Raw genomic sequence first — 17,451 nt, forward strand, 5'->3', positions numbered from 1 at the left:
CTCCTTTGTTTCATTCCTTTTCCCTCGCCTATTGTTCATTTCCTATTTTTCTTTCTTTTTTATCTAAAGTCTGTTCAAGAAAACCCCAGCTGATTAATTTCTCCCTGTTGATTTTTTTTTTTTCTTGCATCTCTTGTTTTGCTTCTTTGGATGTTTTAATTAAGATTATTTTGTTTAGGTTTTGTTTTTGAACTTCATTTCCTTTGCTAACAGGAAATGAACTCAGATGTCGCCGTAACATTACTCGGACATCTGCAGGCCGGTTACTCTGAGGCAAGTGACACTGTAGGCCAGGGGTGTCAAACTCAAATACACAGTGGGCCAAAATTCAAATCTGGAACAAAGTCGCGGGCTAACAGTAATATTTATTGAAATATATTTATTGCTCCAGATATAAGAATGAATCTTTTCTTATGGACTCAAACAAGTTTTGCTGAGAAACTGAATATGGAACAAGCAAAGCTTAATACTAAACAATATATATATTAGCTGTATAATACCAGTAGGCCAGCTCTAATAGTCATTTGGTATGGCTTCACGGGCCAAATGTAATTAGGCTGCGGGCCAAATTTGGCCCGCGGTCCAGAGTTTGACACCTATGCTGTAGGCAGTTAAAAGGTGCATACGAAAGAACTGTTGGTGTGATTTCAGAAACGGGGTGAAAATTTAGATTTTGTTAAATGTGATTTTATATTTGAACAAACCCAAACTGATGCATTTAATCATGGGGCTAAAAGTTGGTGATTTTGAATTTACACCCATTATTCTCCATTTTCTTTGAATGTGACTAGAAAATTGCACTTCGGACTTCTGGTGATTGATGCTAAACATGTTTTGTTTTTTTTATTAATGAGGGTTTTTGCCCTCTGTGCTCCTGAAAGTCCTTCTTGACAACAACCAGTTTTGCACCTTGGAGAAATGGTGCAGTTTGTGCTTGAATCTTTTTTTTTTTTTTTTTTCTTTTCTTTAGCCTTAAGAGCTTACCAGCTACAGCCCAACTGGATTGAATGATTTGTCTTTCTGGAGCACTGTGTGCACACATTTGCATTGTAAAACAACCCTAACTATCACTGTCAGCCTTGAAAGTGGTTGGTGTAACACTAAGATATCACAATTCCACCGTAGCAGAAAGTAAAGCTTGATAGCGATGCAATCAAAGTGTCTCAGCGGTCCCTTTCGGTAACACACTGTAGTAATGCATGTCGGGACTGCCAGGGAAAAGGCGGGAAACAGCCAGCTTGTTATGGGATGAGATAGGCTATCTTTATTGTCAAAACATAAGAATGAAGTGGGGGGGAAAAGACACAGAGTAGCTTTCCTGACAGTCGGTCATTTGAAGTTTGTGCCAAAGTGCATTAAGGGTTGTTATTCCCTCTTTTCTACACTTGCAAATACAGAATCACTCCGGAAAAGGCGAGACCTGCTCGCTAATCAGCTGATAATGGGCCACACTGTCCACTTGCTATAGCTGCCCGCCATCCTGTGTGCACACTCACGGCACACTTGCTTCACACAGTCGACTGCCACAGGCCTTTTGTTTCATCGGGTGAAGGATGCAGTGTTGAGCTTTGTTTTTGTGTGAGTGGTTCAAAAACCTTATCATCACAATTGACACTGAGAAATCCAAGTGAACAGTATTTAACAGTATTTCCTAAGTTAATTTGTAAATTTTTGTAGTAAATTGTAAATATTGTAAAACTTTTCTTCTGTCATTTAATGGTCGGGCATTGTACAGCTACAAGCATTTCACCCCCATGTCATACTGTGTATGGTTGTGTGTGTGTGACAAATAAAATTTGAATTTGAATTTGAATTTGATTTATTTAATCTGCACATTAGTGTGGAAAAGTCTTGAGACACCCCTCAATTCTTTATATTTTGGCGGTGGGAAATGGGAAAATAGGTGCAGAGATTTATTGAAACATGTGCAAAACAAATGCAAATGTAGTGCAAAAACCTCGATTTTTACAAATCTAGTGGACATGAAGTCTATGATGCGACTACTTTTATTTTTCGACACAGTCCAAACTCAAGCTTTTTTATTATTTCTTGAAGTATTCTTCAGAAATAGTTCTCTGCTTCTTGTTTAATTTGGCATACCTCCGATTTTTCTCCCTATTTCCCTTCCTTAACAATGACACCCTCACAGCCATCCGTCCACTGAGACAGCTTCTGATGAGGGTTCAGTGAACGGTGGATGTGTCTCTCAGGTCCCGTGTTAGGCCTTGCTGGATTTTCTTTTTCCTGTTTTTTTTGTGGCTTTCAGATGCTGTTCATCTGCTTCATCTACTTCAGGCTTCCCACTACCTCCAGTTTCCTATTTTTTTTTTTTTTTTTTAGGAAACTGCACACCATACAGAGATATACAGCGATAAGTTTTTGGTTAATAGGTCTTTGTGAATCACCTTGATGGTGAAAATACTATTCTGTGTCTGTCAAACTCTGTTATCATTGGCATTTTTGTAAATTCAGATAAAGAAATGGGAACAGATTACGTGTTTCTGTGACATGCTTCTGGTAACAACGTGCTGAAAGACTAATGGCTCTGTGCTAAGTTGTTAGCTGAATAAACACAATTCTGTTTCATCCCTTGTGTTAAGTGCTTTTTTATGCTTGCTTAAACCAATATTAAGAGGATTAACAAACAAACAAACAAACAAAGAAAACAGAACCATTCTTAGGTAAGAGGACTGGACTGAAATCGAGACAAGAAAATCTGGTTCCTTGGGAGGAATGAGGGGTGACTCGAGTCTCCCGCACACTACTGCACAATGTAAATGAATTTTGGGGATGGAATTAGCAGAAGGTATAGCATCATGTTTGACCTTTGACCTGCTTGTCAGCAGCCAGGAAGTTCCACCCTTCGCAGTCTATTGTCCACTTTCGTGCAGCATCGCCTCAACTTCACTGGTACTCTGTTTATTTTTATTTTGCATTTTTTTATGACCTGCATCCCTGCTTAATCTTAGCCATAACATGCTAGGGTAGACGTCTCACATCCGTATATGTGGCACACCTGAATTAAACATGAAAACATGACACAAACTGATGTATTAAATACAAAACCAGAGTTACAATACAGTGTGTGCAGCTGCACTAGAATGCACCACCCTGCGCTTCCTGCACTGATAACACAGTGACAGACAGTGGTGGGCAGTGAGAGAGGGGGGAGACGGTTAGGTGTCAGTTCCTTGACTTTCCTTGCCCTCACCCCCCTCGGAAACCCTTCTAATGGTCTCCATCTGAGGAAGTGGATCCTGCAGAATGTCTAATCAGCTCTATGAGACAAGACTAACACTTGAAAAGTCAAAGATGGATTGTTTAAAAAATGCTACTTCTGTTTTACTGAATCCTAATTTCAAACCCTTGCTGCATTCTGAGATATCGGCTATTCGTCGAGTATGACCCAAATTCACAGCGCACCTGTAAGTGCAAAGGCAGTCAGTGTGACCACCAGCTCAGGTGCAAGCACAGCCATCTGTTTGGAAGAAACAAAGCAGGGTAGCCTAACCCAAGCAGGAAAGATCTCGTTTTCTGTGCTGTGGCTTTGCAGGAAACTGAACCATTCACCCAGTCATGTACTCCCATCCTGAAATGGGGGAGTAAAATGCTAAGAGCCAGAAGGAGGCAGGGGGAGGCTGGAGGATGGGGGCACCAAAATAAAAACTAATAATAATGACCTTTTTTTTCTCTTCCATCTCCAGCCCACAGATGTTTGCTTCCTTCCTTTCCCTTTCATGTCAGATGGAAATCTTTTTTCTCTTGTATAGCTTTGAAGAGAAACACTGATGTGAGTAATTGTAGATATGAAAGTGTTTGTTACTTTTTTTGATTGAGTTATTCCCTGCATTTGTTACAAAGGCCGATATCTCTCATCTGTGTTGCCTAAGCCAGACTCGAACCTTTCTCCATGTTTATCATAAGGACAGGAACATGCAGCTTCGCCTTACCACCCCTCCCTACAACATCCTGGGATCATCTAGAAACTTCCCCCAGTGAGAGTGCATTTCCATGGTCAGTGTGGAGCTCAGTGACCTGAGCTCCACACTGCAAAATGAAATGTTTAGGGTACAATAAGTCACTTTATAAATAAGTCTTTTTCTTCTTCTTCTTCTTTTTAAAAAATTATTATCTTCAGTTACAACAAACATCAAGACATATACTATTTGAAACATTCAGTAAAGACAGGCCACCGCCGCTCTGTTTCCCTGAAACAGCCACAGTGCAGAAACAGGCCTGATGTATTAGGTCCAGGAAGCCAGAGATAGGGCAGTGACATGCACTTTGACCTTTAATCTGCCATTAATTTAAGCTTCCCTCTGCGATTACAGATGTCCCACCCTTGAGATACGGTGATTACTTTCTTTTCTGCTCCCACTTTGGGCATTATCAGACACATTTTTATAATTCTCGCCGCTATTGTTCTAGGGTGGATAAAAATAATAAATTGATGATAGGGCCAGCGGGTGTTTCCACCAAAGAGGTCTTGGGTGCGCTTGGTTCAGGAGGGTCAGGCTAGTTCCCCAAACACAGGAAGGCAGCACTGTAAGTCATAGTCTGTGGGTGTCAAGGCTGGACACTTGTGCTCCATCTTTAGGTCCTCACCTTCAACTCTTGTCTATTTATAACAGAAGCATGAGTGTGCAGTGGGAGGGATGAGCAAACAGAGGCAAAGACATGTTAGCTCAAAGCAACTCAACTGACAAGAAACTTTGGAAATTGAAGCTACTGTAAAAGCTCCCAATGAATCCTAAATTTTGTGTTTTTAAAGCGTATTTATAATGAACAATTTGTCTCAACCAAAACAAACAAACAAAATACTGAAATAGATTTGTGTATTATCTTTGTTACAACTTTTCAGTTTTTTATGCCTAAACTTTACAGTATTTTGATAAGGGGGTGGGGTTCACGGTGTTAACATAAGTGGCCAAATGATGTGTTCTTTATATGGATGGATGGATGGAGGCGTGTGCTGTCGCGGTGGGAGCGCGCAGAGGAAGGGAGGGCAATCTTGTCCGGACTCTAATAAGAACCAATGGCTGGCGCAAGGTGGCCAGGAGCGCTGAAACGCGACAAAAGACAGTGGACGAAGGAGAGAAGGAAGAAAAAAAAAGTGTCGGTAGAGGCATTACTGGATGGACAGCAGGGATGAGAGATTCATTGGAGCGTCCAGAAAAATCCCAGAGTCAGGCGGCTATCGGGCTTTAGGTGTGCGTCAGTTTGTGTGTCCAGTCCAGGAGACGGCGTGGGGGAGAGACAGAGAGGGAGAGAGAGAAGCGGTAAGTGAGCAGAAATCCACCAAAACACCTGCGTCAAGACAGGCACCTCCGGAGGATATCTGAAGATGACTCTCGGATCACAGGAGACGTAGTTCCCGCTGATACGCACTGAAATCTTCAAAGAGCCTTTGCATTTCCACATTTTCAGTGACCCAACGCATGCCAGACTTCAGCCAATCAGATCGCGCCGTCACCAAAACAGTGAAGCACTTGCTTGGTATTTTAAAACTTTTTTCTTTTTCTTTTTTTAAATTAAGGTGAAACACCGGGATATGAAGTAACCTACGTGTCCCGGAACTTTATCAGTCTCTGGGCTAAAAAATAACTAAATAAAAATAAATAAATATCACCTCTAATGATCAATGATTTGGAATGGACCAAGATCTGACTCTCATTCACTTGCTGTCACACACCTGGAGCTATCACACCTGGGCTATCGCCGCACGCATTGCGAGCCACTGACTTCTGGGAGACCCAACCCTCCTCAATGAAGCAGTTCTGGTGGGCCCACCTGGCACAGCTCACCCTGGTTGCTGTGTGGACTTTTATATGGCTGGTCCAGGGATGCGGACCGGGCCCGCGGTACGGCACCCGTCCGAGGCCCAGAAAGCTCACAGCCATGCGCCTCAAGCAGTTTTTCCCCAACTTATCAGAGAACAACCTGGGGGCCAGTGGGAGAGCAGAGGGCAAGATCGCACGCAACTCTGAGCGTTTCAACGAACTTGTGTCCAATTACAACCCAGACATTGTCTTCAAGGACGAAGAGAACACAGGCGCTGACCGCTTCACGACTAAGGTGAGACTGGTGTCGAGCTGGGTTAGAATCTTAGATTTGTTTTATATGACTGTGATACAGTGATAACAGTCGTTTCCATTGCTTCCCATGATCGCTTATGACTGTTGTGTAGTAAGTCCAGTAAATGCCCAAAGATGCAGCACCAGATTGACTCAGTGAGGTGATGCTCAGACTGACTTCCCTTTTCAAGATAGTTTCGTTGTTGGATGGTTGATCAGCTACATTTCCCTAAATGGACAAACTGCTGTTTGCACCTTCAAAACGAATCATATAATCCCAGTCATTATCTACCTGCACTTGCCAGTCTGTTAATAGATAAAAATGCTCAGCACGGCCTGTGTAAGCTTTAACCAAATCTTACCTCACTTTTTTTTTAAAGATAAGAAGATAAGGATGTAATTCAACACTACCCTTAAGTGGCTGAGTTTCTCTACAGGAACATTTCCTTTTAATCTTTAACCAAAGTCTTTGTTATTTGAAATAAAACACTTCCCATGACAGGTTCTCAGTGTGCCCAGCAGAAGAAAAATCCAGGCAGGGCACTTAAATTCCTGATTGATTACTAAGGATAGGTAGCCAAATTTACAGTGTCTTGAGAAGGCAGTCAACGTCCTCAAGGATTTAAGATCTGGGCCGCATTAAAGGACTTTCAAACTACCCATTTGGAATGCCACACTTCTGAATGTGAACACAAGCTCCATTCACACTCAGTCCACGGTTTTGGATACTATGGTCTTGTGTGATTGTTTAGGATATTAATCTGTGTCCCTTCTCCTCCCGTAGTGATTGTATGTGAGGGAAATCTGTGGTTGTATACGTGTGCCCTCCTGATACCAGTTTGAATGTGTGTGTATGTGTGCATGTGCCCCCTTTTTTGCCCAGATGTGAAAGACGTTCTTTGTGCGTCATTTGGAGACTCAGAGGGGTCGCCTATACAAAATTCCCTCCTACTGAAGTAATGGCACCGTCGGAAAAGCGACTATTGTAGTTGTGACAATGAAATGCCTCTCTTCAATGGCATTGCGAGATAAATGTACCCAGTTTGTTTTCTGTCCCTCTCTCTTTTTCTCACTCTTGCTGTCACATTCCCAAGTCCGTGCCCATACATTCTTCCCCTCTGCCCTCTCTTTTTAGTCCCAACCTCAGGCCTTTGCTACGCCGCTTTCTTCTTTTCCAACTTTAGCTCCCATGGTTTTCTGTCACTTCCTCCTTCGCTGTTGATCCGTTGTGTATTCGAAATGAGCTTTACTGCCATAATTATAGGTTTTAAAACCTGCCACAGCACAAGTCACAAGCCAGCGCCGTTCAGTAGCTGCATGAGCGTATCACCTCGGATGCTGACGTCATTATTTTTCAGCCTGCTATTTTGCGACAATGCTGACACAGTCTGTAACATTATGGCCCACGGGGGTGTTAGGAGTCACTGTGCACATATTTGATCACATGTCTCAGGGGTGAAACTGAGAAACTCAAGTCTGGAACAATCTGGAAAGGCAGAGAATGGCCTTGATTATTCTGTCACCCTGTTGAAAAGGCCAAGGAATGTGCCAAACTGGCTACAGTAGGGTTTGTTCTTGTACTCTGATTGTTTGAGCAAGGTTGAAATGGCCTTTAGCAGAGTAGAGGAGGAACTGTGTGATGATGCCAACTGACAAACAATCAGAACCTGGGAGCTGGAGACAGAGCTGAAATACTGGAATCGTTTTCTGCCGAGGCGCACTGAAATCAGTCTACGCACTTAGGTGTAAAAACCCCATTTTTCTTTTTCTGCCTATTGTTAGAGAGTGGTAATATTCACAAGTGTCTGTCTCTTGAACATCTCTTGTTTGCTGATGAGACTGAGTGACTTGGTTTTGGAAAATTAGGAACTCTTTAGATTCTACAGTTTCTACTTCTGAAAACTAACAAATCATCATCTGTTAGTTTGGGTTTCAGAGGAAAAACAACACTGAGTCAAGTCAAGGTTTTTCTTCTGTGTTGCAATTTTTTGTTGTAGGTAGGCTGAGATGGGTGCTCATGCTGATAAATTTGTGAATATATTTACAAGTTTACTGAAGTGCTCCAAAATGAATATCTGCCCTCTTTCTTATTCTGCCCCGTAGCGATGTAAGGAGTGCTTGAACAGGCTGGCTATTGCAGTGATGAACCAGTGGCCAGGGATACGCTTGCGTGTGACAGAGGCCTGGGATGAAGATGGCAACCATCCTCCTGGCTCTCTGCACTATGAAGGCCGGGCTGTGGATATAACAACGTCTGATAGAAGACCTGAAAAGTACGGTCTCCTGGCCCAGCTGGCTGTGGAAGCAGGCTTCGACTGGGTCCACTATGAGTCCAAACATCGTGTCCACTGCTCAGTAAAAGCTGGTAAGTTTAAGAAGGTAGCTGCCATTAAAAGCCATGCTTGTATTGTTAAATTACTTTACTTCAGTGTGAAATGTATCAGGATATTTAAGTTTATAAAAAAAAAAAAAAAAAAGGGGGAACACAATTTGTGTTTACTCATCTTGGCTTTGTCTGCTGATCCTTCTGCAGATCATTCTCTTGCTGTGGAAAAAGGTGGCTGTTTCCCAGGCTGGGCCCGGGTAACTGTGGCTGGAGGGATGCAGAAGAGCCTGTCGTCACTCACTCCTGGGGACAGAGTCATGGCCCTATCTGGGACAGGCCAAGTCGTGTATAGCCAAGTCCTCTTGTTTCTCCATCGGGATCAACAAAGCTGGTCTGCTTTTCTGTCTCTGGAGACAGAACATGGACATAGATTGGCCCTTACTCCAAATCACTTGGTCTTTTTAGACCCGCACTGCAGACAAGAAAACAGTGAGTACCAGCCTCAGTTTGCAAGCAGGGTCAGACAAGGAGACTGTGTTCTCATACATAAAGCAGAGCAGCAAGTGCATGCATCCCAAATCATCTCAGTTTCACTAACAGAAAGCATGGGAGTGTATGCACCCTTGACAGACGCTGGAACTTTGTTTGTTGATGGCGTGCTGGCATCCAGCTATGCGCTGGTGGAGGACCACAGGCTCGCGCACTGGGCTTTTGGACCCCTGCGACTTTTCTTCTCATTCAAGCAGCTACTTTGGGGAGAAACAGCAGAAGAGCAGCAGGATACTGACATTCAAAAAAGTTGTACTAAGACTCCAATGCATGTTAGCACTTTGCCTGCAAAGGACAAAGCAGGTGTGTATGTGAACAAAGAAGTCAACGTGAGTGATGCCCTGAGGATAGAAAGTAGAGAGAAGCACTCCTTGCAGACGGAGACATCAGAGGTGCACTGGTATGCTAGACTACTCTACAGTTTTGGGTGCATTCTTTTAGACTCAGAGTCATTTCATCCTTAAGAACCAAAATCTATGCACACTTAATAAGTGCCATAGCCTACTGCTACGTTTATACAATATGTTAACACTTCCCATTTATTCCTTAAAGGATTGAAAAACACTGGAAATGCTTGCTAGCTTTCTCCCCTATTTTTGTAAAATAATCTGCCATAATGTTATACATGCTAACAAATGTTTAAGAAACTGAACATAATGAGACTTTGAGCAAGTTAATATAAAAATGGTAATACCAAAGACTATCATATTTTTGTTTTGTTTTTTTGTATGTATTTTCTCAGTTATATATGTTAAAAAAATAATAATAAAAAAAATGAAATATATATATTCTAATGAGACAAGAATGAAATCCCTGACGAATAGAATCTTTATTTTTGTACTTTCTGAATCATAATATATATATATATATATATATTTTCCATTTTATTATAATATCTACTACATGTGCTGTATGCCCTTGCTTGTTTTCATGTCATAAATCAAATTAAAATTGTACTTTTATGAAACGGCAGGCTACCTTTCTTTTCAGCTGTGGTGTAGATTGGTTTTGCATGTTAGGTTAATTGATATTTTTACTTACTAAACAATAAATTAGTTGCTCAGTGTGGAGGGGGGAGGGGGGGAAGGGATATGACAAGGAAATGATAGATTCCAGCACTTACAGTCGAGTTAATGTATGTTGTGTAACCCTGTGTGGAAACCCAGGTTAATGAAAAGCCCAGAGTACTTAATATTCCGCCACAGTCTGCAAACACTCTGACTTTATCTCAGTCACAGATCTCTGCTTTTTTGGAAGCCCACTTTAGGGTTTTGTTTTTTATTATCAGGTTTTGTTTGTTTTTTAATCGTATTGGAATTGCATTATTTTGCGCCACCCTTATCTGCTAACTGTTGCACATTACAATGCCACTTTCTATTCTGTTACATCCCGCTTGCGCATCCCACCCAAAAATCGAGTCTGGCCTATAAAGTACAATGTGACTTCCTACAAAGACAATAAACATTACTACTAAACATCTAATTTTTTACTGGTTTCAAGTAAACAAATGTTTTAAAGGTTCATAATAAAGTGTAGGGTTCTGTTCAGCACTAGTCTGAGGTTATACACCCCCCTTGTGGAGGAACTGATATCACCCCACTGAGTTGTATTTGGTACCATCTAAATTAATAAATAGCAAACACTCCTGATCCTCTCTTTAATTTAGCAGGCCTCAATTTGATTCAGAACATTTATGATAGAGTATTATGAGTTAAAATGTTCGTCGTAACCTATCAAATAGGAGGACTTTATGCTGTTTTTCCAGCAGACAATATGACAAGGAGAGAGCTCCATACCAGAGTAACAGGAATCTGAAATCAAAACCAGCTCAATATTAATAAGTCAAGCCACAAAACAGGTGAAACTCTATGCAATAAAAGTAACTTGAGCTGTTTATTTTAACCATCATTACTGTTACATCAGAATATATTCTTGTCTTCCAGTTCTGTTGTAAACATCTGTGAAGGTATTCCAGGGGATTATCCTTGAGATACAGGAGGCAGATGGGGGAGAGCATCCGCTTCACCTACCGTCCAATAGGAGAGTCCTGGTGCCCTAATACCACCCTCCCTGTGCATCTATCAGCCAATCAGCAACTATCTTCCAGCCAGTCTCAGCCGACCCAAAATCTAATCCAATCTTACTAAAGCTGAATGGGGAGTTAACTAATCCTGTCAGGGGGACCAGTAATAACCTATTTTCAAAATGGAAACATGCACTCCCCACAGTCGTGCACTGAAAGAGTCAAAGAGAAGTTGAATAAATATTACCATTTGTAACAGAAACAAGTGTCAGTGAGGACTTTTCATGGCTACAAAATCCAGCAAAGGACATTTTTGCCAACATTCCTTCCATTTTTTAAAATTATCAAATAGATTTAAGTATTTTTATTTTCGTCAATGCAAATAGCTCCTGTCAACCATGGTAAAAATGGCTTTATTATAGCATACCACAATAATTAGGTGTGTTAAGGTGACTCCTGAAAAACAACAATAAATTGTAATATTTTTACAAAGAAACAACCCCCCACCCCCCCAACTCTTATTGGAGTAAAAGGTCACACTCAGAAGACCATTCCTTATTTCTATGTGTTCACTCAGCTTAAAATAATTTCAGCGGCCTAATCTAAAGCCCGAGGTGTATATATGCCTCTCCACATATGAAATTAATGCATAAATGTACCAGTGCAGGGTCAGCTGTGGATCCACCCCCTGCAGCAGGTGCATAATGCAATATGTATGATTGTCTTTATTTGTAGGTAAGGACCATTAAGAACTCAGATCACTCACATTAATTTCACAATTGTGATATTCAGCCGGACTTATTTTATTCCTTTTTTTTAAAAAAAAGTTACTTTCAGCTGCTTCCTTATTCACAAGGGGTCACCAAAGCACACACGTGTGATGTGGTAGAGTTTTTACTGCAAATGCCCTGCAGGAATTTTTGTCCTCGGCTACTTGAAAATGTAGAGGTACAAGCAAGGTTCCTACTGTACCTGTAACAGTTGGGCGTTCTGCTCTAAGGCAGAATAAGAGTTAAACAGTAGATGATTAAACCTATGACCTTCTAGTAATCGGACCCACTGCTACCCAACCTAATTTCCTGTAGGTTCGCTGGATCATCTCAATGACTCTCGACCTTTACTTTGTGTTTATACAGCCTCAGGCCCCTGGTGTTTCAGCATGGGCTCAAGAAGGTGTGACACAAATAGGTCAATGTCTTGATTTAATTAGAGCTACACATATACAATCTTTACAGTTAAAAAATCCCCCAGAATGACAACTTTTTCACAACTTTATAAATAAAAGCTTCCTGTAAACAACTCTTTATTGTCATGCAAAGTTTATTAGATTGTCTTGTAACTTGTTGTCAGTGTCACAGCAGTTCTCAGGACAGCTTTCTTGAACCTATATTGTCCTGTGTTATCTATACCACTATAGTTTTCTCACAGTGATAAGGCAAAAATAAAGAAAGAAAACCTCTTTGCCCACTGACAGGAACTGGGGTTTGGTCACCTTCCCTGACATTACCACTGCACTTTAATCCTATCTGCAAATCAAATTTGAAGTTGCATTACAATGATAAATATTTTAATAGAAAGGTCATACACTCAATGTGAATGATCAGATAAGAGATTTAAAATGTCTGCTTAAAGACTGGGCATTTTAACACAAAAGATTATTGTTATTCGTCCTGTTTTGTTTGTTTTTACTTCTTCTTCTTCTTCTTTGGATTCATTCTTCCTTGAAAGACGTTTATCTTGCAGGCATATTGCAAAACAAAACAATGGTGTAACAAATTGCACGATTACACGATTTCAAAACGCGCAACATTACACGACCCGCTAAAATGTATTTATTTATTTATTTTTTAGATAATCGATTACGACCCATCGGCAATGGTCATCAGAAAGACAGGCGGAAAAAATTAATCGTTAAACACAATGAGCACATTTGTTAAATCAATTACAAAAATAAATTTGCACCACGACAAATGTAACATAATCGAACCCACACACATCGTGGCCCATCATTTAAACAAGCAAACCATTCATCAGCAGACATGTGCACAGCAGCTGTATTCTTACAATCATAACAGTCTAATGAAAAATGGCCTCCCTGGATCCGAAAATCAAAATGATCTAATATCCACCATATTTCACTGGTCAGCGCTCACCAGATTGAAATCGTATGTGGTAAAAACTATTAGCCTCGCTCAAGGTTTACTCGAGGTTTAAAAAGTGTAGTAGAAACTAGTAGTAAATATAATTTCTGCCCCTTGGTTTGCATGAATTATTATTTTTTGACGTAGTTGTTATTAGCTGGCACGGCTAGCAGCAGTTAGCCACTTGGCAGAACAGCCGTTTGAGGACGCGAAGTGAAGAAGAGATGCTAGTGACCCACACAAGGGTACCCATGCAAAGTTGACTCGCAAATTTAGGTAGATGAAAAGTCTGCGGTCGACTGACACCAGACGCCAAAAATATATACTTTTGGTGACTTGTCAACAAAGTTCAGCGCTGTCATTTTCGCATACACTGTTGTGGTGCAAACTTGCAATAGCTTATCACGACCTCGCGAACGAGATTCCAGAGCAGAGCAAAAGCTAGCTGATGTTAGCCATTCCAGCTAAAACCCTGAAGCAAGGAAAAGTAGTTAGTTTCGATTCGCTGTATGAAGCCGGGGAATCTTTACTAGACTTGTGTCTGTGACTAACAGTTCCCCGATAGCGTACTCGACACAAAAGCTCAAGTTGCCTGTTAGCTAATGGCATTATCCATCTAGCTAGCAGCATCGCTCAGCCTGCCTTCCGCCGACGTGCACTTCCCCCCACTCTGACTCCAGCCGGCTAGCCGTAGAGTTAGTCCGGTACATAAAATGAAGCGACCATCAGCATTTTGGGACGCTGCGTGGCTCTGTGGATTTTGCTGATACATGAGGAGACGATATTGTTTTTGTGAGGTGAGCTGCTTTGATTATGGCTCCTTTAAACCTGTTACCTAAAGACACGCCAACCCTGACCTTAGACCGGGTGTTAGCTCTACAGTCGGTAGTGTTTAGCTGTTAGCTTCGAGTGGATGGGGGCTGTGTAATTGCTGGAAAACTAGCAATGTTACCTGGGAGCTAACTTTAGGTTGATATATGTTGCACATCGACTGTTTCCGCGCCATTATACGCAGTGTAGCAGGTTAACATTTTTAAAGGTATGTCCATGTTTGTGGGATTTTGTGTATTTTATGAAGTTTTTTTCTCTTTCCAAGACTTTGCAGCTACGTCACTGTTGGTAGTTTTTAGCTTTTCCGTTTCAGCCTGCCGCCAGTGACATGGACATGGCAATTTTCTGGACAGAACCAACCCTTTGAAGTCGATGTTTACATTGAGAAATAGTGCTTAGCGCTGCAGTTGTTCAATTGTAAAATATCAGTAGCTTTTCTGTTATTATTTACAGTTACTGCAACAAATCGTTGTCGCTATTTGTAAAGAGTATAAACTAAAAGCAAACACCTCTACCCTTTAAGTTAATTTGTAACGTTAACACTTTTAACGTCAACTTCGCTAGCCAGGATGTTAAGACGTTAAAGCACTCGTCGTGTTATTACTTTGCTTTACGTGTTAGTAACTGTATTATTGAGATAAAACATATATGGTATCCACATGAACTGAGATATGAGTCGAGTTAGATTTGGAAGATCTAGTTTGTTGTCAAGAAGAAAGCCCGTTTCTGGTTCCATCGAGTGTGTTTAATACGGACATGCAACGTTAACGTTTCATTTCGTGCAGTAGCTCAGTTGCATTCTCCAGCTAGCAACGTCTGTGCAATCTGCTAATGATGCGCACCACCAGGCAATATGATAGTACTTTTAATCGCGTTGAGTTGAAATTGTTTGAGAGTTTTTTGTTTTGTGTTCCCACTAATGGGGAAAGATGTGCAAAACAACCCTGGGTAATTTTGACAAGGATTGAAATACTTTTGATACTTTGTGCTGTATTAAAAGCGTTAAATTCGGCTTGTAATAACTGATGCTTCTGTGCATGAACCACCAGAAAAGCCCAGTCGTCCTCGGGCTGGGATCCGCTTCCACCTGCCCCAGTGAAAATGAAAAGAAATCATTACCAAATGGGTATGACAGCGTTAACCCACAGGAAGGCTTTTTCCTCAAGTATGATGGCACAATTTACATTTTGTAACTCCTGAAAAAACGCTCTTCTGTGTTTGATTTGTACTTTGAAGCCATCGTCACGTTATTTGCCAGCATCGCACTGATGTCGATTGTGCGGGTCTTTTTCGGTTTCGCGATCATACTTATAAATCCTAGCGAAGCTGTAATATAGCAAAAACATATGGGCTACTACGCGAATTGAAGTTGTCCGACCTCGTTTAAAATGCCTGTTAAGAGCTTTAAACGTTACACGCATGAGAATGGGTCGTTTGATTAGCTATGTGGGTAAAATATGGTGAGGCCCTCGTTGTTTGTTTTACAGTATTTTTGTTAATGGCGTGAACCTCGCAGCGGAACTATGATGCTTGCGACGAGGTTCTGCACGAAAGGAGTCCCGCTGCAACAGGAAGCTCCACACACGGAAGTTGTATGTTCTTTGTGTATCCCGATTTATGGTTGTTTTATTTAGCAAAACACCATTTTAGTTTTAACATTTCGCGCTTTTCCACCAAAACTGCTTGACCGATTTGGATTATGAATTGCTGGGTAAATAACTTGAGTTGTTAAAACGTTGTCGGATTGATCGTGCTCTTATAACCTTAACGCTGTTTTTACGAGTTTGCGAAAAAAGCTCGATTGTACAGGATAAATACAAGGAAATTATCTTTAAAAAAGAGGGGGAGAGGGGGGGAAAGAAACAGCAGGCAGCATTTATTAGTTGTGTTGTTGGCTTTTATGTAAAAGTGGGTTTGGATGCGTAGAGTGTGCATTTTGTGGTTAAGATGGCTTTTTATGTTTAATATGTTGGATTATGAACATTGGAGTTTTCTGTCTCAGCAAGTGAGAAACTGGAGATCACTTAACTGCTCAGTTTTATATAGGAGAAAATAAGGAAAATCTTTCGGGTTTTTTGTGTTTCTTTTTCTTTTCTCTACATTATGTGATGATGATGACATTAGCATTTTAAAATAGTATGCCCATTTTTTTAAATGTATTTTTTATCTACAGTATTGTGGAATTACCATAATAATTACTATGACAATGATTTGCAAACTGGTGCTAGTTTACATTTTTAAATTGCAGATCTCTGTCAGGGAGGTCAAAATCAGTACGGGGGATGGACGAGCAGAAATCAAACTGCGAAGAGAATGACTCTGAACCAACAGGTAATGTTTTCTTTGCTTTCTGGACTCTCTTCTGCACCTTTATGAAGATAATGGTGTGTTTTTTCCCTTTAAGCTGTGGCTACCATTGTGAATAAGGGAGCTATTTGTGTGTTTCATGCAATTATTCTTAAGATTTATTTTTAAAAAAATTTGCCTTTAAACATTTTTTCCTTTTGTCTAGCTGATGACAATGCCACTGCAAAGCAGCTTGTCTCTTCTGCCGGGGCGTCTAAGGCCATTCCTGCTGTGGAGTCGTCGAGTGCTAATGCAGCCTCTTCTAGCACATCTGTGTAAGCCCTTTATTATATAATAAAACCTGCTGTGCTTCTTGCTTTATCCAAAGAAGGTGCTTTCAACAATTTCTCACCTGTGTACAGAGAGAGCGTTCGAGCCTGTGCGCTTTGTAACTGTGTGGAGCGGAGTCTGCATGGACAGCGGGAACTGAGGCACTTTGGACCATTTTCTGAGCGGCCAACCCTCAAGCCATCAGCTTCCCCACTGCCACAGCCTGGAAATGATGACCTGTCTTCCATTGGATTTCCTGATTCGCCTTGTCTGACAGCACTCCTTGATGACTCAGGTTAAAGTCTAAACAAATAAATAAATTTAAAAAAAATAAAATAAAAATAAATAAATAAATAAATAAATAAATAAATATATATATATATATATATATATATATATATATTTTATTTTGGGGTTGGGAAATATGGTCTAAAATCCATATCATGGTATAATTTGGAGCATGTGTGGTAACGATATATATCGCACACACTTAAAATCCTTTAATTTTCTCAAAAATCGACGGTGTGCCTTATGTATGAATTCTGCTTGTGCTTACTGACCATGAAGTGATTTTATGTGGTACACGGCGCGCAGAAATCTGTCAAAAATGTTTTAGTACGACTTTGGTAAGCTATGAAGGCGCACCGCTTGATGGATTGCCAGAGCATTACGGCTGCTGTAGTCAGGAGCCTTGCGGAGTGATCTGGGTCCAAAACTCTGTCTTCTTCAGGTCCCAAAGTCAAACGAACATTACGGCATCACTGAGAGTTAAAAACTGTCTAAATACTTTTATCTTTAATAAAATTATCAGTGTTGCGGCTTTACCAGGTGTAACAATTAAGTTTAACATCCAGGCGTCCATGAATACAGAATTTATTAAATTCAACGGAG

The 17,451-nt window shown here is 40.8% G+C and overlaps 2 protein-coding genes across 4 annotated transcripts in view; both read left to right on the forward strand.

Annotated features, from left to right (window-relative positions):
* Positions 1–5,047: 5,047 nt before the first annotated feature.
* dhh (desert hedgehog signaling molecule) lies at positions 5,048–9,771 on the forward strand. The gene is made up of 3 exons (XM_085393683.1): positions 5,048–6,075; positions 8,178–8,439; positions 8,608–9,771. Exons 1-3 carry the CDS (start codon positions 5,767–5,769, stop codon positions 9,411–9,413), a joined length of 1,377 nt encoding a protein of 458 aa, XP_085249809.1. The 5' UTR covers positions 5,048–5,766; the 3' UTR covers positions 9,414–9,771.
* A 3,391-nt stretch (positions 9,772–13,162) lies between these two features.
* Positions 13,163–17,451, forward strand: part of kmt2d (lysine (K)-specific methyltransferase 2D) — a 30,287-nt gene continuing 25,998 nt past the window's right edge. For 2 of the 3 annotated variants that reach the window (XM_085394988.1, XM_085394990.1), the window contains exons 1-4: positions 13,163–13,910; positions 16,193–16,275; positions 16,457–16,565; positions 16,653–16,855. In XM_085394988.1, the coding sequence (XP_085251114.1) occupies positions 16,227–16,275; positions 16,457–16,565; positions 16,653–16,855 (361 nt within the window). In that variant the 5' untranslated portion in view covers positions 13,163–13,910; positions 16,193–16,226. Of the gene's footprint in view, positions 13,911–15,548; positions 15,656–16,192; positions 16,276–16,456; positions 16,566–16,652; positions 16,856–17,451 lie in introns of those variants that run through there. The other variant, XM_085394989.1, reaches the window with a different exon arrangement.

Source organism: Rhamphochromis longiceps, linkage group LG20 (assembly GCF_057381845.1).
Source record: "Rhamphochromis longiceps isolate RC_006_pf linkage group LG20, R_longiceps_female_GT1.1, whole genome shotgun sequence".
NCBI lineage: Eukaryota > Metazoa > Chordata > Actinopteri > Cichliformes > Cichlidae > Rhamphochromis > Rhamphochromis longiceps.